Genomic DNA, 24,031 nt, shown 5'->3' on the forward strand with positions numbered 1-24,031 from the left:
GGAGCGCCGCAGCGCGCAGGCACCGCTAGGGCGGGGCGGGACACGGCGGCGGAGGTGGTGAGCGAGCGGGCGGCGGGAGCGGCGCTGGGCGGCTTCGGAGCCCCGGTGCGGCCTGGGGGTGGTGGACGGGGAGCGGGGGGCGGCGCGGAGCGGGGGCCGCCGGGGAGCGCGGTGCCGCACGCAGCGCTGCCGCCCAACGCTCGGCTGGCTGCGGCCTGCAGGGCTCTTCCTGCGGCCTCTTCCTGTCGCCCGCGAGGCTCCTCCGGTGCAGGAGGTTTGAGCCGCGCTCCGAGGAGCTGCTCCCGCCGCCGGCTCGGTCTCTGCGCTGCCGCTTCCTGCCTCTTGTGCGCAGTCCGATCTTTGCACGGAGCTTCTTTCCTTGGGGTGAGAGCTTCATGCCTGTCTGTCCTGCCTAGAGCGCCTTCCTTCAGCCCACGATGAAAACATGTTTAGAAAAGGAAAAAAGCGACACAGCAGCAGCAGCTCACAAAGCAGCGAGATCAGTACGAAAAGCAAGGTGAGCTGCTTTGGGATGCGCTCTTATGGAGCTACATTCACAGTTCACAGAATGGCCAGGGTTGGAAGGGACCTCAAGGATCATGAATCTCCAACCCCCCTGCCACATGCAGGGCCTCCAACCTCCCCATTTAATGCTAGACCAGGCTGCCCAGGGCCCCATCCAGTCTGGCCTTGAACAGCTCCAGGGAGGTATCCATCTGTTTGGAGCAGGCAGTTCAAGTGAGTAAGGTCACTTGGGCTGACCTTAGGCTGTGATCTCTATATAATGCTGTGCTGGGTAAGGAGAGCTTCCTGCTTCAACTACTCATCAGACCGTGCTGGGAGATGTAGGAAAATGAGTACGTGGTAAGGTTATGGTATCCTGAGAAGGCTGCTTGATTGCTCCTACAGACACAGATCCTGGCAGCAGGTTGTGGGGACTGGGAGAGGAGCAGCTCATTTGTTCTATGTGATAAACATCACCCTTCAGGGTGCCTGGTGATGGGTGCCAAGAATTTGTTCTTCAGCATCAGTTGGTTTCTCAGTGTTTCAGTGCGTCCATTTTTCTGATGGGTTTGGAATGATCGGTTGCATATTCTGGATTTCCCAAGGTGCGGTTTCACTTCCCTTGCACTGCTGTGTTATTGCAAGCACTGGTGACAAGGATGTAGTTGTCAGTTTCTTCAAGTTAAGATGCAGTACCAGAAAAGTCTGGACATAACCTTAAAGTTCATTTTCTCTTTTTTATTTCCAACTTTTGGAATGTTTATGGACTGCTGAGTTATATCAGTCTAGCTTATAGTGAGGCACAAAGCTAGCTTCAGGAAAAGCTTAGGGTTTTTGGGTTGTGTTTTGTTGGTGGGTTTTTTTTTCCCCTCCCATTTTGCAGTGCAGCTTAAATAACTGAATTGCATATTAATTTATTTTAAGAAGTTGAGGCAGGGCAGCTGAAAGTGAACTGCCAATATATTTGTGGTAACTTTCTGATGACGTTAATTTTCTTCTTAGTCTGTAGATTCCAGTCTTGGGGGACTTTCCAGGTCCAGTACTGTGGCAAGTCTTGATACAGACTCCACAAAAAGCTCAGGTATGTAATTGGAGTTTGAGTAGATAAGTATGGAGTAGAATTAACATTATATATGTTTATGTAAAAATAGAAAATTAAATATTAAAATACCTATTTTTCATAATTGAGTGAACTGTTAGACTGCTGACCAGCTCCTGGCTTCTGTGGTATCTAGTGCAAAACCATTGCTTTTAAGGCAAGATATCTGAGTAAGGAAAATTCAGTTAGCTCGTTACCAGTCTGTTACACAGCACAAATCTGATGTAATGTTCTGGATACTGTGTTTCATACTTCTCTAAATTGACATATGCACTGAGATTAGTGTAATGAGGTTAGCTTTTACTCCCTGCTTACCAGATCACAGTGCATCGCTATTAAGACAAACAGTTCTTTAAAGAATGTTTGTAGAAAAGTAGAGTCAGCTTTCTTGTGCTTCCTGTGTTTCTTGATTATGCCAGTGGAGCTAACTTATTAATTAGAATGAATGCTCTTGAGCTATTCAGGGTTGCTTTGTTTTATTTTGTTGCAGGACAGAGCAATAGTAATTCTGATACATGTGCAGAATTCAGAGTTAAGTATGTTGGCGCCATTGAAAAACTGAAACATAATGAGAGCAAAAATCTAGAAGGGCCATTGGACTTGATAAATTACATAGATGTTGCCCAGGTAAGTGTGTTACAAAAGAATACAGTGCTAGAATATCCTGAGCTTAGGTGTATTTCTTTCATGTTCTTACCTGATCTGACCTTTTGCTATACATTTTAGACTTACTAGAATAAAGTAGCTTAATTAAAAATAAAATGAAGTACACCAGTCATACTTGTTCCCTGCTGTCGAGTAACTGGAGAAGATGCTCCTGAAAAGCAGTCCTGAAGAAGCAGGCTCAGACCTTTTGTGAGTCATTATGCAATGAACGTCTCACCTGGCAGCTGCCACCTCATCTGCAGCACTGCTAGGATTAGTACCTGTCAAAGAGTATCTCCTCTGGATTTACTTAGTACTGTAGAACAAGTTCTTCTGTGGAGGAAAATTGTCATTTTCTGCTTACATTCACTTATGAACCTGTGACCAAAGAAACAGGGTAATATTTGGGTCATCCTTGCCAAAGTGTTTTCTTATATTTATTTCTGTTCTAAGAGCTCTAACTGGTTGTTCTGGGTAGGCAGGTTAACTGTACCTTTAAAGCACAGAATCTGTTTATCTTACAGCGTCTGGATGCTTCAAGTATTTGAACATGCTGAAATTATTTTTACAGCCAAATACAAAGCTGTTGCTGCTGGTGTGGAATGTAAATCAGCTGAAGTCAGAGCAGTGTGATAGCCCCAGCTTCCCTCACCTACCCAAGATTATAAATGCCTTTCTGGATTCATGTTGTGTTTCAGAGAACAAAGAGATAGGACAATGCAAGAATATCAGGCTTCTCACAGTACCACAGGAGCAGGGACAGTGATGTTGTTAAGCTAGTGAAGTACAAATAGAAACGCTTTCTACTTTGTATCTTCATTGTTAATATTATTCTGTCTGCACTAAAGGCTTTTGTTTGTTTCCCTCCAAAGCAAGATGGAAAGTTACCTTTTGTTCCAGGTGAAGAGGAGTTTATAATGGGCGTTTCCAAATATGGCATCAAAGTTTCAACATCTGACCAGTATGTAAGTGATTTACAACAATCCCTTTGATGAGAGTTAAAAAGCCTTTTCCTGTGTTTCTCTGACAGATGGCCTGGGTGACCAAGGTGTCACTTCTGACTTTAGGGAAAAAAGAAAAAAAAAAAAAAAAAAGCTCCCACAGTAGCACTGCTTTGTAGAATAGTTTGGGATGGAAGGGACCTTTAAAATCACCTAGTTCCAATCCCCTGCTGTAGGCAGGGACACCCACCAGACCAGGTTGCTCAGCCCCATCCAGCCTGGCCCTGAATGCCTCTGGGAGGGGAGCATCCACAGCCTCACTGGACAACCTGTTCCAGTGTCTCACCACCCTCGCAGTAAAGAATTTATTCCTAATATCTGCTCTCTTCCAGTTTAAAGCCATTTCCCCTTGTTCTGTTGCTACCTGCCCCTATAAAATGTTCCTCCCCAGCTTTCCTGTAGCACCCCTTCAGATACTGGAAGGCTGCTTCATTTCATATCTCTTCTGGGCTCTCTGACACAAATCCATTCCTCTTAAGAAAGCATCAGAGAAAAAGAAAGGAAATTTTTATGCTCCTTGGGCACACGTTACCTTCTTTGTGGCTGAACTGCCATCCTCTCATGTGGGAAAAGGTTTATGACTGGTGACCACTTCTTTGGCCTGAGTTAGTAATTCAATTCCTGTTGATGTAATTGTGGAGGGAGAAAAAATATATACTTTTTTTCAAGGATACTTAAATTGTTTTCTTCAAAGTTCCAGCTTTGCACTACTAACTTGAGAATGGGGGTTCACTCCAGCGTTAAGACCTCATAATTCCACTTTCCTGATTGAACATTTGTGTGCATTATTTCCTATATGTACTGTGTGTTCCCTTAGTGCACTTGAAATAGTTGTTTTGCTAAAAATAAACAGCCGGTTTCTCCCCCAGGGCCCTCCACTTGCCTTTGTAGAGCTTTGTGTTGCAGTCATGTGGTTTCCTTCTGGTTGCCCTCAGAGCCCCAGATACTGCAAATACTCGGCCTTACAAAGTCGTGACCCATCAACAACCCAGCATTGCTCATTCGTAAAAGCCTCAAGTGTGAGAGTGGTGGATAAGTGTTGCTCAACAGCTGAATACTCTGAAGAGAGCCAGAAAGTTTCCTTTGGGTCCCCTCAGAAAATAAAACACTTGTTTCTAATGCGTGGGAAGAAGTACAGTTCCTCAGGCTGAGTTTCTTTGGCTTCTCTTTTTGCCATCATCCTAAACTCAGTAAGGACGTAGGTTACTGTAGAACGTCATACTTTGATAAAGGTCAAATAGGTATTTGTAAGATCTTTATCTGTTGTTCTTCTGGCTTCAAGCTGAGAGCATGCACAAGCTGATAAAGCCTTTTGTGATGAAGCTAGCTTGCACTGGGCATTGCGTTTTGTTTTCCAAATTGTGGCTTTTTGCATGTGTCACTGTTGACTTTTAGTTTGCTCTTTAGCGTGTTAGTACACCTACACTCATAGAGCTGCAGGATGAAAAGGTTATTTTCTCTGCATTCCTACAAATAATTCAATCTTGTAAGGCTTTGGGAGCAAGGTGAGAGTTCTATAATTTGTAGATAACTTTGTGGGTGAACAGGCAGCTATTTCAGATGCTATCGAGAGAACTGACTGCAGAATACAGAAGTCTTTCTTGTATTTCATCCAGCATTAAGGAAATGGTGACTGAAATATATGGATGTAATTCACTGATCACATTTGCACTGTTTGTAGAGGCAACCACTAGAAACCAAAGACAGGAGTACTTACAGAAGGCATGCTTAGGCTTTGGACTTTGTGTATTTGTGCATTGCATGTATGCACATACACTTATGGCACAGTGTGTCCATTGCAATCTGTGATGATGCAGAAATAAGCAGTTCAGAGCAGAGGTAGCAGTGGTGTGTAGAGAGAAAAAAAGAGGTGGCTCCTGCCACAGGGTTTTCTACGGATTTTTCTGTTAATTAAAGAGTTAAAAAAGAATGGATCTTGTTTAGGAGACTTGTGTCCATTTTAAGAAAACAAAACCTACAACAAAACAAAACAAACACCACAAAATGGATAACTGGAGAAGTAGAACTAGAAGGGTGCTGAGTAGTACATCCATAGCTGTCTATATAGTCCTTATTTCTGTTTCTGCATCATAGCTGTTAGATTTCTCTGAGTGCACCATGACAGCAGGAGGTCTTACACTGCTGGTAGTAGTTCCCAATACAATGGGGTGGTGCCAGTGAGGTTCTGGCTGGCACTGAGCATGAAGTGATTTGCAAGCAGGCTTTAGCAACCCTGGGAGCTGAAGCCTAAGGGGAGGGGTGTGGTGGAGTGCTTTGGGCTCCTTCTCCTGTCAGCTTTCGGGGCACCAAGGCTCCAGTTTTCAGCTCTTGGCCATCACTGTATCATTCGGCCGTTTGTGTGCTACACATCTTATGTGTATGTGATGTAGGGCCACCAAAGTGCTTCTCAAATGTGGACCTGCTGTAAGGAAGTAACACAGCATTAGGTGGGTTAAGTACAGTGGGTGGGGGAGGATAGCTGGGAAACAAATGTGCTTTGATAACGTGGCCAGGACCACATTCAAATGCAACTCGAGCAAAAATTGAAGCTAAAATTCTGTTAAACCACTGCTTCTAAAACCCTGAAGAAATTCTTAATTAAAAAAAAAAAAAAGCATTGTTTTACCAAGGAGTACTTTTTTCGTGTAAATAGATTTGTCAGAGGGAGAATTAAAGTATGCAGAAAACTTAAAAGCTGTTGCACTGCTCCAGAGTAACTTATTTGCCAAATGGTTTCAGGATGTCTTACACAGGCATGCTCTCTATTTAATTGTACGGATGGTCTGCTATGATGATGGTCTGGGAGCAGGAAAAAGCTTACTGGCTTTGAAGACAACAGATGCAGCCTCTGAAGAATGCAGCCTCTGGGTATATCAGTGCAGTAGTTTGGTAAGAGTTGATCTTTACAGTCTTTAATTTAGTTATCGGTGTTTTGATTGTAAAGGGAGATTCTGAAATCCAAGGGCCTCATGAGCCTTTCTGGGAGAAGATGCATTGTTCAATTAATTACAAAGAGTAAAAATCTGCCCTGACTGATCAGCTTGAGTAAAATCTCTGCATTCCAACACTGCCAGTAAATATACGTGCCTGAAAAAGCACATTGCAAATCTAAGTATGCTATCATAGCTGCTAAGGAGAATCCTCCATTTGTATTTTCAAAGACAAAACTTCTTAAGATCCAACAGAGCAGGGAGGAATTGAGTAACAACTCTGGCAGTAAAGCATGCATTCATGTTTAAAAGCAATGGGAGTGATGTCCTCTTAAGAGTAGGATAATTCTTTGTCAGATATACTATGACATGACACACACTGAGAGGTGCTGGGGGATCACATGTACTGACTTTCTGAATGCTGGTGTCATGCTATGATAAAAGCTAACAACTCTGACTTGTTTCAAAAGAGCTCATTTAAAACAGCTTCCTGCATGTCATTGCAGGCCACAGAAATCCAATTAAATCTCACTTGTGCTACTCTATTTTGCATGTCTGCCCAATGAACGATACAGACCACGCTCTGCTTTAATTGAGTTTCAATGATTTCAGAAGTTGTTCAGAAAGAAATAATGCATGTGTTTTATGCAATACAGGAACAAGCACAAGCTATTTGCAAAGTGTTATCCACAGCCTTTGATTCAGTTTTGATGTCAGAGAAGTCCTGATTTTCTCCAGCAGCACATGACTGTGCAGTACAAGAGGCCTTTGTGAGAGGAGGACATGGGGCTCTGTCATACTGCAGGCTGGCTGCAGCCACACACAAACTCAGAAAAGACTTGCTGTGGAGAGGAGAACGTGCAACAATGTTTGTGGTACTTCATCATTCCCCAGATGTGACTTGAAGAAACTATTCCACCAGAGTTGTTTCCAGAACAATACAGAATTTTATATTTAACATGGATTTTTTTTTTCCTAAATCATGTTTTGTATATTGATGTAGAAATGTAAAATAAAACTGACACTTGCTTCTATTTTTTTAAATGAATTTGTTAATATAAACTTCAGTTCTGCTTAACAGAGATTCATAACAAAAGGGCAAGAGCAGTGAAGTGGTTATAAGTAGTTGGTTCTTCATACCTCTGATTTAATAGAAGATGTGCTGTCTGCACAGTTCTCTCTCACAGCTCTACCAGAGGTTTAGGCTGGACACGAGGAAGAACTTTTTCTCTCAGAGGGTGGTCAGGCACTGGAATGGCTGCCCAGGGAGGTGGTGGAGTCACCCTCCCTGGCAGTGTTCAAGAGGCATCTGGATGAGGAGCTGTGAGATATGGTTTAGTGCTTGTGGTAGCAATGGTAGTGGGAGGATGGCTGGACTGGATGATCTTGTGATTCTATGATTCTCGTTTTACACAAAGAACAAAATTGTGTAAGCAATACAGAGAGAAAGTAGCCAAAGTGATTTTAAAAGTAGTTTTATTTCTCCAGATGTTTGACTGGTTAACAAGAGTAAAATTTATTAATCATGCTCTAATTATAAATCACTGCATCCAGGACGTTGAAAATAAGAGCTGATTTTCGGTTATACAATATATACAGTTGCTCTGCAACTAAACAAAATAAAAACCACTGAATTGAATATTATACATCTCATAGCATTCTAAGCTGCATTTTTAAGTGTCCTTTGCTCCTTTTTAAACAGTTAACACAGCAACCTAATAGTCTATTAACAGTTTTTTTGAATCATTATTTTGATCAGATTTGAAAAGCTGTATGAAATATGCCAAGATTTTGGACTTAAAATTCTAAATTTTATATTATAAATAGATATCTACAGGCTCTAGAATTTCTTCTTCCTCTGCCAGAGGAAAAGCAAACTTTGAGAAATGTTGAAAATCTAGGGATAAATTTTATTTAGCTGCTCTTTATTGGTCCTCAACATTTTAACAGTCTGCACTGCTAGTGCTATTGCAGTGTAGTCTAAAGGCTTCCTAAGTGACTGGTGAACAGGACTGCGACTAATTTTAAAGTGTGTTCCTCTTCTAGCAGAGCCCAAGGAAAAATTGCATCATTGTTTTAACTTTACGAGTTGTACACTATAAGATTCTGTGTTAAAAATACTGTACATTAGGAGATCTGTGCAAAATAATATGCCCATTTACTCTCTAGACTCTATCAGGGATAGAAACATACAAAATAGTGTTGCAAACTGAAATTCAGTAAGTGAATAGAACTGTAGTGCTAAACTATTACTCTATCATTTTACTGGGAACTTTGAAAATACAGACTAATTTGCTTCAACTTGCAACAAAAATATCTTGAAACATTCCAGTTTGTTCCCCATTTAAACTGCAGCAACAGCATCAGGAAAATGAAAGTTATGTGTATACTGGCTGTACCTACACATTTGAGAGGCTATTGACCAAGTGGACATTCAGGAAAAGCGATACAAGGTAAGATCAAGATCAGTGTTGCTCTCCCAGCACTGTGGGATATGTGATTTTTCTCCAAATAAGTACATGCAGGGGCTTGTTTTCCGTTCTGTTCCGTGTAAAATGGCTAAATTTAAACATCACTGTCAGAAATTTGAAGCTCTCTCGATAAATCTAGAGAGAATATTCACAAAATGTGGTCAAAGCCAACGTGACCTAGACATGGATTTTTCTTACTGTATGCTACCAGCTGCTTCTGTAGCATAAAAGCAACCACTGGTACAATCCCAGAATATACCAACACCAAAACGACACCTGAGTTGCATTGGTGCTTTCCACCAGCCAACTGGGAATTATCAATAGCCTAGCCTTTGTTCACAAATCAGTAAAACAAATTTAACAGTGTAGCTACCATATAGGTGGGTATATTATATAAATACAGAGTGAGTCAGCAAACTATTACTGTTTGCAAGGTAGTGGCACACAAATTTTTATAAAATAGAACGCAATGTACGGTACTTGTGAGGTGTCAGAGACCTTATTAACCAAGGATAGTTATCTAAGTCTTCCACCAAATACGTTCTGTGTGAACACGTTAAGAAATTCCAAAACAAACAAACAAACAAAAAGCCTAACCACTATAATGATACAAGTGTAAGAAATGTTCTGCAATCCATCATCATGGTTAAGTACATTTCAGGAAGTGCAGTTTTCATATCCTTGAGTTAATGCAGTAACTCAGTAATATTGCCACAGTTTAGTTAACCAGCAGTAGTCACATTAAATGACCAAAATGGATGTAACATACACAAAGAACATTCGAAAAACAGGTTCCACACACGTGCAGCCTAGAAAAGTAAAAGTCTCAAGCTCACAAAATCAGACCTAGAAAGTTCAACGACTAACACAGATTTCAGATAACTTTAAGCAAATATCTACATCCATTCTGAAAGAAAGAAGTTTCTCCTGTGGTAAACTGAAATACTTTTTACTTTTACCTGGCCAAAGACACCTAGTTAGAATTGTTCCTTCTGCAATAGATGACATCCTGGATGACAGCCACTATGGCAAAATGCTGAATGAGTTCACTTGAGAACTAAGCAGCAGCTTGCGTGTTTTGGTTCCAAATACTTCAAACTGTATTGAGAATTGGATAAATTCACTGCCCTGTTACAAATGCACACAATTTCCTTGATTGGGGAAGCAACACTGAAGTGTGGTATTGCCAAGTTAAAAAGGGAGAATAAAATAACAGTGAGTGGTTTAAAAAGAACATTCTTTATGTTGTGATGTTCACATACTTACATGGATTTTGATTGTTAAAGCTTTTCAGTTCACCTTAAAAAAATACAGGAAGAGGGTGGTTTTGTTTTTTTTGTTTTTGTTTTTGAAGTGTAAACTGATAATGAGAAGTTTTCACATAAAAAAAAGTTCTAAAAGTCCCAAAATCAGAACAATCGTAATAAAAAAGTAAGCTACAGTACCTAGGACTTGGGCAGTGTTCTGGCAAGGTGTTTGCAGATAGGTAGATGAAATGAAACAGAGCAAAACTTATTTCTGTGACCGCTGGTAATGAGAAATGTCTCCACTTATCAGTAGCAACTTAGTCAACAATAAAGTGCACAAATGATACAGGGAAAGCTCCTTTCCGACTCGGATCTCCATCAATATGACCAATCTACAAGAGTTCAGATATTTTTCAAGTTAATCTCAAAAAGGAATTACAATATCACCAAAATGAACACCAGTGACCTTCCTGTCTAAAGTATGACAAGTCTCTTGCTACATCTTTTTTTCTCCTTTTACCGAAGACAAAGAAACATCGTGACAAAACTCAGACCAGCAGGATGCATTTTTTATTCAACTATAAACTTTTTTTCCCCCAAAATTCTCTTTTATTCATCTTTCTGAAAATAACACTTCATAATACAGAACCTCTACTATGCCATTTCATTTCATTCTGGAATGCCTGGCAGCTCAGTCTCTGCTGTTCCTTTCTCCTATTAGCAGTAAGTGAAAAGAATGGATCAAGCTTCAGTAAATCTCAAGCATTTGGGGTTTTACATGAATCTTTATGTACTTAGGCACAGCATTATTGCCAATTTAGATGCAATATGGAATTCTATTCTTTGCTAGCTAACAATCAGGCTAAGGCAAGTGTTTTCACACAAAACAATTTTCCAAGACTTCTTCAGCTGATGCAGCTCTGGAGCACAAATAGTTGAGTTGGTTTCCCAGCACACAGAATAGACCATTTCTCAATTTCAGTCAGCTAAATAATCAGGACAATAAAAAGCTGTCTCCTGAGGACCACCATAGGGCATCTTCAAGGAATACAAAATAGTTGTAGATTCTTAAGTTGCTGACACCCACCCAAGAATTTCCTTAGTTACACATACTGGGTACCCTACTAATCAAACTTTTTTTTTCCTGAATGAAATGCTAAAGATTTATCTGAAGCTTAATTTTTGAACAGAAGAAACACCTGGAATAGGGCTTTCATGAGATGAAACTTCTGCTATTTGGAAACCCAACAGGAATCTTTTGAAGTGGGAATGAACCTATGCATTTCATGTATTTCTTTTAAAGTATGTTGACAGGAAACACAAAATACTCACCCACCACTCCTGATCTTCTTCGCCATCGACTACGATGATATCTCCTTCTGAAAAAGTTAGCTCATCTGGGTTATCAGCTACACAGTTATAAATTGCTTTCACTCTTTTGGGTTTAGTTTTTGACTGAAATGTAAAAATAAGAAAATGTAAATAACAAGCATGGAGGAGTCAAAGCAGACTTAGACTTGATTTAAAGAAAGCAGCAAAAATGGTACAGTTATTTTTCATAGGTTAGAGTTCAGCTAGATCTCTTACTCTTTCATTCCACAGCCTTTCAGAACCTCTATGCCATCAATGTGGGCCAGCTTTCCCTTTGTAATCTTCCATTCCGGCTCACCCAAGCCAGCCTTCAGAGCTCTACATCACTGCAGCAATCACGACTTTACTCCAAATATGTGCTGATCAATCAAGTGCTACACCGTAAGTGCTGTGAGGTCTGAGTCACGTACCAATATGCCCTTTTCTAATTTACTAAATCCTTAAATTCAATCTATAAATTCTCCAGAATATCTTCAGGCTCTCTGTAGTGCTGAAGACTGCAAGCCACAGGAGTGGTTTTCCAATTGAAAAGTTCTCACTACTGTTTATTAGGGAGTTTCGATATTCCATATTGCAGTAGGATTCCAATCCTAGTAATGTCTTGTTTGAAACCACGTTGAAATTGTCTTGCCTTAGCATCACAGTATCCACCACCCCAGCACCCTAATCTCCTGCCTCTCTCGTGTGCTGAGGGAGCTGGCGGAGGTCACTGCTGAACCTCTCTCCATCATCTTTGAGAGGTCTTGGATAATGGGGGAGGTGCCTGAAGACTGGAGGATACCCAATGTCACTCTGGTCTTCAAAAAGGGCAAGAAGGAAGACCCAGGCAATTATAGCCCAGTCAGCCTCACCTCTGTCCCTGGAAAGGTGATGAAACAGCTTATGCTGGATGCCATCTCCAGACAGCTGGGAGAAAAGGAGGATATCAGGAGTAGTCAGCATGGGTTCACCAAGGGGAGGTCGTGCTTGACCAACCTGGCGGCCTTCTATGATGTTGTCACATAATGGGTGGATGGGGGAAGAGCAGTAGATGTAGTCTACCTTGATTTTAGAAAGGCATTTGATACTGTCTCCCACAGCAACTTCGTAACAAAGTTGAGGAAGTATGCGATAGGTGAGTGGACAGTGAGGTGGGTTGAGAACTGGCTGACTGGCAGAGCGCAGAGGGTCGTTGTTGGCGGTGCACAGTCCGGTTGGAGGCCTGTAACTAGCGGTGTTCCTCAGGGGTCGGTGCTGGGTCCAGTCTTGTTCAACATCTTCATCAATGACCTTGATGAGGGGATAATGGCCACCCTCAGCAAGTTTGCTGATGATACGAAGTTGGGAGGATTGGCTGACACGCCTGAAGGCTGTGCTGCCATTCAGCGAGACCTGGATAGGCTGGAGAGCTGGGCAGTAAGAAACTGGATGAGGTTCAACAAAAGCAAGTGTAGAATCTTGCATCTGGGGAGGAATAATTGCATGCACCAGTACAGGTTGGGGGATGAGCTGCTGGAGAGGAGCTCTGCAGAGAGGGACCTGGGTGTCCTGGTGGACAACAGGCTGGCCATGAGCCAGCAGTGTGCCCTCATGGTCAAAAAGGCCAATGGCATCCTGGGGTGCATTAAAAAGAGCGTGGCCAGCAGGTCGAGGGAGGTGATCCTCCCCCTCTACTCTGCCCTGGTAAGACCTCATCTGGAGTACTGCGTCCAGTTCTGGGCTCCCCAGTACAAAAAAGACAGGAATCTCTTGGAAAGAGTCCAGCGGAGGGCCACAAAGATGGTGAAGGGCCTGGAGCATCTCTCCTATGAAGAAAGGCTGAGTGAACTGGGTCTGTTCAGCCTTGAGAAAAGAAGGCTGAGAGGGGACCTGATCCAGGTTTATAAATATCTGAGGTGTGGGGGCCATAGTGGTGAGGCCAATCTCTTTTCAGTGGTGAGTGGAGACAGGACAAGGGGAAACGGACATAAGCTGCAGCATAGGAAGTTCTGCACAAATGTGCGCAAGAACTTCTTTACAGTGAGGTGACGGAGCACTGGAACAGGCTGCCCAGGGAGGTGGTGGAGTCTCCTTCTCTGGAGAAGTTCAAGACCTGCTTGGATGCCTACCTGTGCGACCTGGTGTAGGGAACCTGCTTTGGCAGGGGGGTTGGACTTGATCTCTAGAGGCCCCTTCCAATCCCTACGATTCTGTGATCCCGTGCTACCTACGGCTGCTGCATTTGCTTTCAATTCCTGTTGCAGATCAACACTAATGCTATGCTCATAGTGATTTCCATGCAAGGAGTTGGGAGGTGCAGGATAAGGAGGCACAGCATAAGCTTTCTAGAATGAATCTAGCCACTCCTCCAGTTTCTCCAGCCGCAGTCACCAAAAGTCTTTCGTTTCTACCTTAAGATGTCAGAGCAGATCTGCAAGTGCCATTTAAGTCAACAGAAAGATGTTAATGCAGTGCATGTTTGGGAACTTGTCCTAGTCTCTGCTTAGGTCAGCCATGGAACAGAAAGCTGGGGTGAAAAGACTTCATCCACAAGCATCCATTTGCATTTTAGTATAAACCATGTCCTGCCCAGATGAGACATATCCTTAGGCTCTGTTTGTGTGCATACCCCATGGCCTTGCACTGCATCACAATGATTTTGCTCCATCTCAGCCAAGTTGCAGTTTGAACCACAACTAACTTTGTCAAGAGGAAAAAGCTTCACATCAGTACAACAGTGACATAATTACTAACTTCAAAGGGTTGTAATTCCAAGTATTTCTTGTTCTTTGGATGTCAAAGGAATTAAAATAAATCTCCATTCCCATGAGGCTAACATCTTCCAGGGAAGTTTTCCATATGTCAACAATGTTTTCAAGAATCTCAAGTATACACTGAAAAAAACGCTGCATCAGGAACTTTCTAAATGAAAAACAGGCTATTGGGCAAATGCATTATATAGGAGACAAGCCACTGGCTGCACACATATGTGTAACCAGACCTTTTTCTTTACTCAAGGAATACTTCTGCAATTGTTTCCTAAATCTGGGCTGACTTCTGTAATTTCTGGCAGACATAGCAAAAAATATTGAAGTATAAGGCCAAATGGAGTGATTTAGTCCAGTGCTTTAGCTAGACTGATCTAGCTAAAGCTCCTTAGCTGAGGGGGCCCTTGACTAAATCTCAGCTAAGATGCTTTAGCTAGATTGATTTAGCTAAAGCACCTTAACTAGCATACAACCTGAGCCAGGTTTCCCTTACTTCTTTGTCTTATGACAGAAGAATATTTTCCAGCTGATTTTTTCAGTGACAAAAAATTCAGCCTACTGGTGCCCTGGAGGTATGTGGAGTCAGACATGTTCCTCATTACATGCAACTAATATTAAACAGTGAGTAGAGACAGACTGTTTCTAAAAATCAGCCAGGACAGCCCTTTCACACAAAAGTAAAGCAGTTTGTCCTATGAAAGAGAAAAGGAGTGAACAAGATACAGGACTACTACGACCTTAATTTATACAGAAAGCCAGGCATGGAGCTGTTTCAGAATTATCATGTGTGCTGAATGGATGCATCCAGTGCTTACATCTGAATCTCAAAACACACAAAAGAAATTGGGATCAGAGTTTAACAGCTTTACAGAAACAGCAATTCCCTTAGTGCATATAAGCAAAAGGGATAGCTACTCCATTTCTCACTAACCAGACCATTAAATTTTATTGTAGTCTAAACCATCTAAGTTATTCTGATGCAAGACAGACATTAACTTGGTTAAACAAGAGAGGGAGAGGCAAGAAAACACAAGATTTTACAGTACCAACTAATGCAAGATGAACTCCAGATGTCTCTGTGGCTTTTTTCATATTATCAGATGACAAAAGCTAGTAAGAGTTCTAGGAGCACCAAACAAATGTGCAAGACTATGCACATGAACACACTGAAGTCTGTCCTGGAGAGTTACTATTTCAACAGACATAGTTAAGGAAAAATGAATGGAGAGACAGAAGAAAGAATATAACCCCTTAATAACACAGTTCTGGAGACAGAAACAGCACACCTCCCACCTCTCAGGCTATAATGAACCATGTTCCTACACAGAATTCAAAGTACAAAACAGCCCAGGCCTTGTCACAAAGAGCACCTCAAGAGCATGGGATCTCTATATTGTCATTTGTCTATACTCAGCATGACAGAGAGTTGTAAAGATAACTAATTCACCAAAGATCCAATTTTTCTTCTTTTGAGCCTGGATCTGACTAGTCTAGTCTGAAGTCATTTGATGTACTTAGGTAAATCATTATATCCACTTCCATTATAAAAGAAAGCAAAAAACCTCCCTTACCACTTCACTGAAGTTTAAGAATCAAGTTTTAAATGACATACAAATAACTTACTACTGTGCACTTGTCAAGCTCATCTACCCTCAATAACCCATACATTTTATACGTGGTGTGTGTCACGTTCAGATACAAGCAAAGAATCCAAGCTCTGTTGTTGGTTTAAACCTTGTTTTTTGTTGGTGTTCTTTTTAATTAAAAATCATTTACCATCACTAAGGAAATGCAAGAGAAGCAAGGTTTTCATGAATATCTACCAGAGGTCACACACACTGAACAGGGGATACGGGTTTTGTATTCTTCATGGTTCACACACTTTCCTTCTAGCAGGACAGATTATTAATCTCAGGAGTGTGTTTGATAGTGTGTGGAAAATTTCATGAAGTTCAAACCCGGACTGTCTACTTACTATTTGGGATTTCCTTGGCATTGGTGCTGGTGGCTGGATCTGTGCCAAAGTATTTGCTGTAGAACCAGTCTGTGTTGCTGGAATTTCACATACAGAAGAAGATTCTCCTGCTGCTAAGGCAAGTAAAACAATTAAATTTTAGGCACGCTTTAAAAAATATTTTTAAAAAAGGAAAAACATTAATGCAAATTAAAATTAAATGAATCATCCTAAATTGGAGGATACAAAGAATTTTATATACCATGTGTATTTCATTTTAATGGTTCTTTCTAAAAAACAGTGTAATTTTTCTACAATCTTCTTCACCAAAAAGGTTTATTTTTTTTTTTGCAAATACAGTTACTTAAGATTTTTTTTAGTGTTGCAAGACATTTAATATTGCAGATACGTTACAAGAGAAAAAAACCCTACAAAATAGATGAGACCAGAACCAATTTTTTCACTTCTCCACACATTCATTACAAACTGCACGCTCTTAGAACTTTCCTTGCTTAATCAAGGCCATTTTCATCAAGATGCTGTACCTTCACAGGAAACTTCTAACAGTAACAGCAGATAATGACTAGAAAATTCTCACTGCGTTGTTATCACAGTAACAACCAATAAACAGAAAACATACAGAGAAGGATATTGGGTAGGAGAAATTCCACTAAAATCACCACAGAATCCATGCAAACTTTCAATATTTTATTGCAGTGCCCTAAAACAGTAGCTAAAATATTGCTCTATTCATGCAGAACAGCTTTAAGCATTGAGGCCTACACAATCAAGAAAATAAACAAGAATGCTGGTACTGACTGTGTAAATGCACAGAATAAATGAAATAACTGGCCCCATTACAATGTAAATAATAATAATTAACTGCAGCAAAATAAATCTATAAACTATAATTACCAGTTTGTTGTAGAGCCCCAAGTCCTCTAGACTGCCCCTTGTTACTTAAGCCAGATGACTTCTCAGACCTGTTCAAAGAAGTAAGAAATTCTTCCATTTAAGAAACAAATAAGGACACCAACCACAAGAATCCAAGATATTTTTCAAATTACAAAGTTCCTGTGATATCATCAGTATCTTTTGGTGACTGGTATTTTAATTTTAAAATATTAGCTTGCTTCCTTATTTTTGAGCAAGCCGACAATTAGCTGCATTTCAGCTACAAATGTAAGGTAGAAGAATAATTTCAGGTTCCATTTGTGCAGTTTGCATAGAGCTGATTTTCTTTTCTTAAGTTCTGAAGTCCATTCCATTGCTTTTTAATATTCTTCAGTGCAATTTATTATATCATTATATATTGTCTACATTATAGCAAACTTCAAGTTGCTTCTCCCTTTTACTCAGTATGTTATATACAATCAGAGGGCTAGAAACGAAGGTCAGAGGCCGTTTATCTCTCATCACAAAGCATCACCCCTACATATTATCTCACACAGACATACATATGTATACATGCTCCTATATCTTATAACTATCTACGTTTGTACAGGCTATATTCTGCCAAATTCTCAGTGGCAGAGAATCAAAAAAATTCCTAGAAAATTTGGTAACATATTCCACTGTGCTTTCATTTGGAAAGCTTCCCCTGGCGTCTAAATTATTCTTGCTACAATTTAAACCACAATATTATTTTCAGAGCCTCCCTGAAACATAAAAAGGAATGACATCATCCAATTTGTTGCATATATTGGAAGGCTTGTATCTGTGCTACAATTTCTCTTTTTTTAAAAGATAAGACTCATTTCTTCTGAACTTTTATCATAAGAGCCATATGTTCTAGACTTCTCATTATCTTACTGATCTCCCCTGGTTTCAGCCACAGTACTTTGTGTATTTATTTTACTTCAATACCCAATACTGAATAGAGTACTCCAGATGAGGGGTCACATGTTGAGACAGTTGGAAGGATTCATTCCTAAGTCTTCTGAATAACTTTTATTTGTGCCTCATTATGTCTTTGCAGATTCCTTCTCTAAAGGATTTCTGTTTAACCATACTTTGCCATTCTCCTTAGTCTGTTTTTGTAGCTGATTGTTCCTCAGTACCAAGTGTTGCTTAATAAATAACATCCTTCCTCTCCCTAGACTACTACAGCCATTTTTCAAGGCTACTTTGAATATAATCACAACCAGCAGGACAAGGGTCCCTTCTAACTTTGTTTCCTGCAAATCTGAATATTTTCTACTCCAGGTCTACTTCCACCATGAATGAAAATACTGAATGGAACTGAATGAAGGACAAACACGTGAACAACAAATGACATAATCAGACATAATATCTTCTTATCTCTTTCTTGTTATAAGAAAACTAGAAACTGATTATTCTTCATGGCTTCTTACTTCCAGCAAGGGTAATCATTCTGTAGATATTACTCAAGTCATCCAACATTAAATCACTAGTCTACCCTGTTTTCACTGTGGGAATCCTTGTAATGTAACTTCCTTTAGTATCTGTCTTCTGTTCATTCGCATACTTAAGAACACATCGCTGGCAAAGGTGCGTGTGCCTTTTAGAAGACTTTCATGTTACATGCCACATAATTGAAAAGTTAATAATAATTATGAAATATATGCATTAAATACTAAAATGGCATCAATTACCCAGGAATAGGCTTTCTTTGAGAAACTCTACTAGGAGGCTGTGGGGGCAGCGGTGGCGGGGTTGGCTTAGTTTGTGGAGGAGCTGGTTGCTGTTTAGATTGCTGGCTCAAAGCTTCCATAATGCTGGCTGTCTTTGCCACTGGAGGCGGCGGTGCAGGAGAAAGCACATCTACAGAAAGAAGTTAGACAGTGAAAAGGAATTAGACTTTGATTTACCATTTTGTCTCTTGGATTCTCATCCACAGGTTTTCCTGTTACAGCATTTATCTCTATCACAGATAAATACTACTTTTAATCAACAATTTAAATGTAAAGCAATCCTTCCATTGGAAGGAAGACCTCTCTGGAACGAGGCTTACCTTTAGTTTCGCCTAGTCAAGATCAGAGAGCTCACAAGTACTTCCATTCAACAAAGCATTTAAGTACAAACTGAAAATTCTTGTGTCTTAACAAAGTCATTCTGATCTAATATTTTCAAGAATATGACTATATTTAACTGAATACTGTTTGCTCAATCAAGACCCTCAGTTTGATTTTTACGGAAAAATAGCTGAGTGAATATCTGAGAAATTCTGTTCAGAGGAACTTCTTTTAAAATCCTGTTATGACATCATTTAGTCAAAGAAACTTCACATTAGGTTTAGTAATTAGTTCAAATTTCTACTGAATTCTTGGAACACCACAACAGCAGTTGGTGATGCATGAGACGTCTAAAGAACATTACGTTCTGCAAGAATTGAGCACAATGGTGGAGAGGTGGAAGCCTGGAGCCCTGGGCTTACATGAAACACTTATCTTTACAAGTCACCAACGAGAAATGCATCATTAAACCTATACATACAGGTGGAAAGCTCTTTAACTCTAATAGTAAAGTACTATTTCCTGTTGACCCTGCAATACACCATACAGTCCTCACTGGAACGTCGGAGAAGACGGCTCATACGAAGTCACTGGATGGGAACGACAGGCCAAAGCTACAGTCACCAAAAGAGGAAGCATGAGTTGTGAAAATGGAAAAATAAGCCAACTATGATTAGATACAGCAGAAGGGAAAACAGGGGAAAGTGGAAACATACTTGTAGATGTTACACGCAATGGCGGCACAGGGGGATGAATAGCTGGTGGATCAGATGAAGATCTTTGCCTGCTTATACTTTCCACTCCTAAAGAATTTGTCTTCCACATTGTATTAGATGAAGAAATTGTCTGAATACCACTGCCAAGAACTGAAGGCTGAACTAAAAAGAGAGGAAAATACTGCATTATTATTTTTGCTCACCCTAAGCACAAAGCGTTAATATTGACACCTGTGCTTTTAAAATTGTGCAGCTATACACTATATTCACCAAATTAGAACTACTGCCATCCTGCAATACCAGGAATACTAGAGCAGAAATCAGAATCTGCTCTAAAAAAAATATATGCAAGTTTTTGGCAGAAGTCTTACTAACCCTTTACCCTAAAATTTGTCTCTAGTATTATTTTAAAGTAGACCAACACTTCAAAAGTAGAATGTTTTTAACAAGAGAGAAGACATTTCTTGCTACCTTCTTTAACCTGTAGCTGATAGCTGTAATCATCTCAAGTATACCAAACAAAAAGGATCTCGCTCGTAATACTAGCAGACCTTGCTGACTCAAAGTGAAACATCAGTTTTGATTTGGAATTGACATAAAACTGAATTTGACCCAAACAAGGAGCTATAATAGGTACGCATGAAACTAGAATTGGTTACACAGTACTGCTTTTTCAGAGTCTCCTAAATGATTCCATTCTAAAGAGCTGCCTGCCCATTCGTAAAAAGCACACTACAGGCCTTCATCACAAGGCCAGTATTTTGCACTTCTCATGCCATTTTTCCCTACTGAGAGTACGAGCATCATACTAAGAAAAAACAAAACAGATTAAGGTATGAATAAATATCAGGTTGCAAGGAAAAGCATAAAAGGCTCAGAAGACTTGAAGAACAGCTTAAAGCTAAGAGGATAAAGGAATAATAATAATAATACATCATAAGCATAACAACAATATCAGCTACTGACATGAAGCTAAGACTGGCGATACTATCATTGCTTATAACCAAGCACATAAAATAATAGGCTAATGCACTGCTAGAGTAAAGAACATGAGTTAATAGACTCTCTGAACCAGGCAGCATGCTTTCTTGGCACAAGTCACACTATACTGGTGCCAACAAGTCTGAAGTCAGGAATGAAATTAAAACGACCTTATTTCAAGTGTCATTTAATCAAGGGCAAACACTGGGTAAAACCATATGGTTTGCCATGGGTAAAATAATATCAAAAGGTAAAAGAGTCTTTTTAACTATCCAATTATGTAACTTATTTAGGGATAATATCTAACAGTTAAATGGACAGTGCAAGCTCCCTCACAGCCAAAAGACAAGACACTGGGGAGATTTTCCTGTTTGGTGGGGAAAGCATTCCTCTTCATTAAGTAAAAAACATATCCTGATATTAAGCTTATACCTCATGCAAAAATGTCAGGTAGAAGGAATCCCACCCTGGCCAAGAAACATAGCTGTAGGCAAAGCTAAACTTCTGCCAGCCTCACACTACTCTTTCAAAGTAGCACAGAACCATGCTGTTCTATTGTTCTCAGTCTTTTTTCCTCACAAAACATTTTAATCCTCCTTTTATGCTGCAGCCGCTTCTGTGGAACAAACAACTGAGTTTCCATATTACACAAATGTTCAATTTGCAATCTCAGCCATGATCACTGTCACATGGAGCCCCGTATTGTAATTTCTGTGCAGTGCTTTCCAAGGCAGACATCACTCTCACAAGCCTAGAACATTCTGCATCCCTAATGTCCTCTTACAGAATTGGAATCTATTAGAAAATGAAGTGTTTACACAGTTGCTTTCTGGACTTTAACTTTACATAAGTTTAGCACCCATGAGAGATTGTGGATTAATAAACAGCACTGATACTAATAAGCTGTTAATTGCACTGAAACAATGAAACACAACTAAATGTGTATTGAATAAAGACAACCTATACAAATCTCTCTACAATTCTCCAATATCTACACAGATTATATATGAACATAAGAATGAGACTTAGGAGTCAGCTTTAATGGTAGATTTTGCATCCTTCCTGAACAGAGATGAAGCCAGTACATTTTATGTATATTGTTCTACTGATCACCTACGTTCCGGCATCTGTTCTACTTCCAATTTTCCATACCAGTTTTCCATACTGTGAATCTATACTTTGCTCCATTTTATTTTATCAACCTTGAAGCATTTATTTATCAAGAGAAGACTCTGTAATGCTAAAAATCTCTCTTGTTTGGCTTACATTCTCCTTTTCCTACGTATTCAAACAATTTCCTATAGCAGTCAAATATTAAGAAAATTGCACCTATAAATTTCCACAATGACATCTACAAGTAAGAGAAGATGGAATTTAAGTAAGAAGTACTTGCCAAATTAAATTTACTGTAGCCCTCCTTTTAATAAAAGGTTTGATTTTATTGAAGTTACTTGGCATCATTTTCTCACACACTGCTGTGTACCTTCTTGAACTTATATTGCAAATCAAACTCAGAATTGGTTGTGCAGATTCACTTCAAATATGCAAGATGAAGGTAACAACAAACTGTTCCAATACTTACCTGTTCAAAATAACTGTAAAAGAAAACTTGAAAATGAAAGAAAAAAATGATCACGGTCCCAATCATCTAACATATTTTCCAGTGTTAGTACCTTTGCCAACATTTCTTGGAGGTAGAGGAGGTGCACTACTTGTAACAGGTACTGAAGGTTGAATGGGAGGCGGACTGCCACTGAGTATTGCTCCGTACGTTTCATTCTGCAGTATACTTGGCATAAATCCCCTCTGCTTATCCTTAGCAATGCTTGCTGCATCTCTTGCCAACGATGCTACATTAGGCTGAAGTTGGTTAGATCCAAGCTGATAGAAGCTGACGGGCCTGTCCTCTCTCCGATTAGGACTGGGTTGCTTTAATACAACAACAGAAGTGCTCAGTGATACTGTGTTATTTGTACTCACTTATTAATAGAAAGTTACTGATTCCAAGATAGTCAAATCGCTTCTAAAATGCATTTTCACTGCTTCTAATACATGATCTGGAATGTATACTCCTCACCTTTCAGGAAACGTGCATGTTAATAAAAAAAATCATGTGAATTGCATTTCAAAAAGTTGTTCTTCCATTTTCTCTTGTAGCATGCTCCTATACAATAATACTGTATTCTGTATATACACACTGAACCACAGAATGTCAGGGATTGGAAGGGACCTTGAAAGGCCTATACAAACTATACTGCTGTAGATAGTAATGAGTACAGAAATTCAGAATAGATCAAGTGTTCCTGCATAAAAATATCATGTAATATTTTTCAAAAAACATTCAAGCAATCGAAGAATCTAAGCCTCATACAAAGTTCAGGAGCGTTAGATCCCAAACCAATGAGGTTCATCTCAAAAACAAGACAGAACTGCATCTGAGTATTCTACCTGTAGCTCAAGCTACAACACATCAGTAGCCCAGACTTCTCATGAACTCTTTTGAGCTCACTAATAACAGCAGCAGTAGGAAAACTAATTGGCAGAGGGGATAGAACACCACTCAACCTATGCACATTATCAAATGAGCTCCAATTAGCTGTCCTTGTGATCTGCAGGGAGTCATCTGTTTGCCACGCACGCAATGTTAGTTTTCCTGTTTCAACAGCAAGCACGATAATTATTGTTATCAAACCATTAAAATAGCTCATGTAAAAAATTCATATGGCTGTTGCAGGAATGGTTGCAACATTCCACAGTTCAGAGGGTGTAATTAAATAAGACTTTAGAAACAGTGTTAGATAAACACTCAGCTGCACTGTCTGTATGAAATTAAAATAACTATTCAGAGTAAAAGCATTTGAGCAGAATAGACTTTCATTGACAGTCTTAAGAATAGGCAATCCAGTTTCCTCTGAACACATTCACAGCCTTCTCTGGATAGATCATGTAAGATCAGGTAGGCTTTAGACGTGTTGCAGCACAATGTGATAGCTCAAAACAGTGTGAATGCCATCCATCTGCACTAATCCCTGCCTTTCCTTTGGCTTAGCAGCGCCACTCTTTGCTAGATGACTCCTCTCCTTACCTGATATCTCCACTGTCCTGGTTCTGACATTCATTTCAGCCCATACTTGCTTCTGCTTTCTAAACCATTAGATTTATTTTTTGCTTTGCTGACTTATCTTTCACTGAAACAGCTTGATACTAACCGAAAAAGCTTGATACAGGCTCAACTCTGAGCTAGATTGGAGGCAAACAGTAAGGCTGAATCAGACAGTTGGGTGTGAAATAGTAGCAGAAATCAGCTGGATTGTCTTTGCTTTCTTTCAGATTAGGCTCAGATTAGACTAAAAGAGCTGCCATTTCAGAAATTATCCTTTCTGACAAAGATGATAACATTTATTTGAAAGA

At 40.0% G+C, this 24,031-nt stretch overlaps 2 protein-coding genes across 5 annotated transcripts in view; one reads left to right on the forward strand and one right to left on the reverse strand.

The window, feature by feature from the left end:
• The first annotated feature begins 17 nt into the window (after positions 1-17).
• ITGB1BP1 (integrin subunit beta 1 binding protein 1) lies at positions 18-7,230 on the forward strand. Of its 2 annotated transcripts, XM_042877223.1 has the most exons (7): positions 18-57; positions 417-517; positions 1,507-1,585; positions 2,094-2,230; positions 3,121-3,213; positions 5,989-6,138; positions 6,836-7,229. In XM_042877223.1, exons 2-7 carry the CDS (start codon positions 446-448, stop codon positions 6,905-6,907), a joined length of 603 nt encoding a protein of 200 aa, XP_042733157.1. In that variant the 5' UTR covers positions 18-57; positions 417-445; the 3' UTR covers positions 6,908-7,229. The 2 variants fall into 2 exon arrangements, with proteins under 2 accessions (XP_042733157.1, XP_042733163.1); XM_042877229.1 differs by lacking the exon at positions 18-57 and having other exon boundaries at positions 293-517; positions 3,097-3,213; positions 6,836-7,230.
• A 408-nt stretch (positions 7,231-7,638) lies between these two features.
• The window catches only part of ASAP2 (ArfGAP with SH3 domain, ankyrin repeat and PH domain 2), an 89,870-nt gene continuing 73,477 nt past the window's right edge, over positions 7,639-24,031 (reverse strand). Inside the window, exons 22-28 of one of the 3 annotated variants that reach the window (XM_042890071.1) lie at positions 22,294-22,549; positions 19,640-19,801; positions 18,564-18,732; positions 16,864-16,931; positions 15,970-16,079; positions 11,230-11,352; positions 7,639-10,289 (exon numbers count right to left, since the gene is read on the reverse strand). In XM_042890071.1, coding sequence (XP_042746005.1) covers positions 10,215-10,289; positions 11,230-11,352; positions 15,970-16,079; positions 16,864-16,931; positions 18,564-18,732; positions 19,640-19,801; positions 22,294-22,549 — 963 coding nt within the window. In that variant the 3' untranslated portion in view covers positions 7,639-10,214. Of the gene's footprint in view, positions 10,290-11,229; positions 11,353-15,969; positions 16,083-16,863; positions 16,932-18,563; positions 18,733-19,639; positions 19,802-22,293; positions 22,550-24,031 lie in introns of all 3 variants that reach the window. The other 2 variants (XM_042890064.1, XM_042890078.1) reach the window with 2 other exon arrangements.

Source organism: Lagopus leucura, unplaced genomic scaffold (assembly GCF_019238085.1).
Source record: "Lagopus leucura isolate 7727_CA_CO unplaced genomic scaffold, USGS_WTPT01 Super-Scaffold_73, whole genome shotgun sequence".
NCBI lineage: Eukaryota > Metazoa > Chordata > Aves > Galliformes > Phasianidae > Lagopus > Lagopus leucura.

What these genes read in the sequence shown, in the direction of transcription:
- ITGB1BP1 (XM_042877229.1), top strand. Translation starts at nt 446, where the DNA reads ATGTTTAGAAAAGGAAAAAAGCGACACAGCAGCAGCAGCTCACAAAGC. An exon ending in ATTACATAGATGTTGCCCAG is followed by an intron (nt 2,231 to 3,096) that starts GTAAGTGTGTTA and finishes TCTGCACTAAAG; the next exon opens with GCTTTTGTTTGTTTCCCTCC. An exon ending in TATATCAGTGCAGTAGTTTG is followed by an intron (nt 6,139 to 6,835) that starts GTAAGAGTTGAT and finishes TATGCAATACAG; the next exon opens with GAACAAGCACAAGCTATTTG.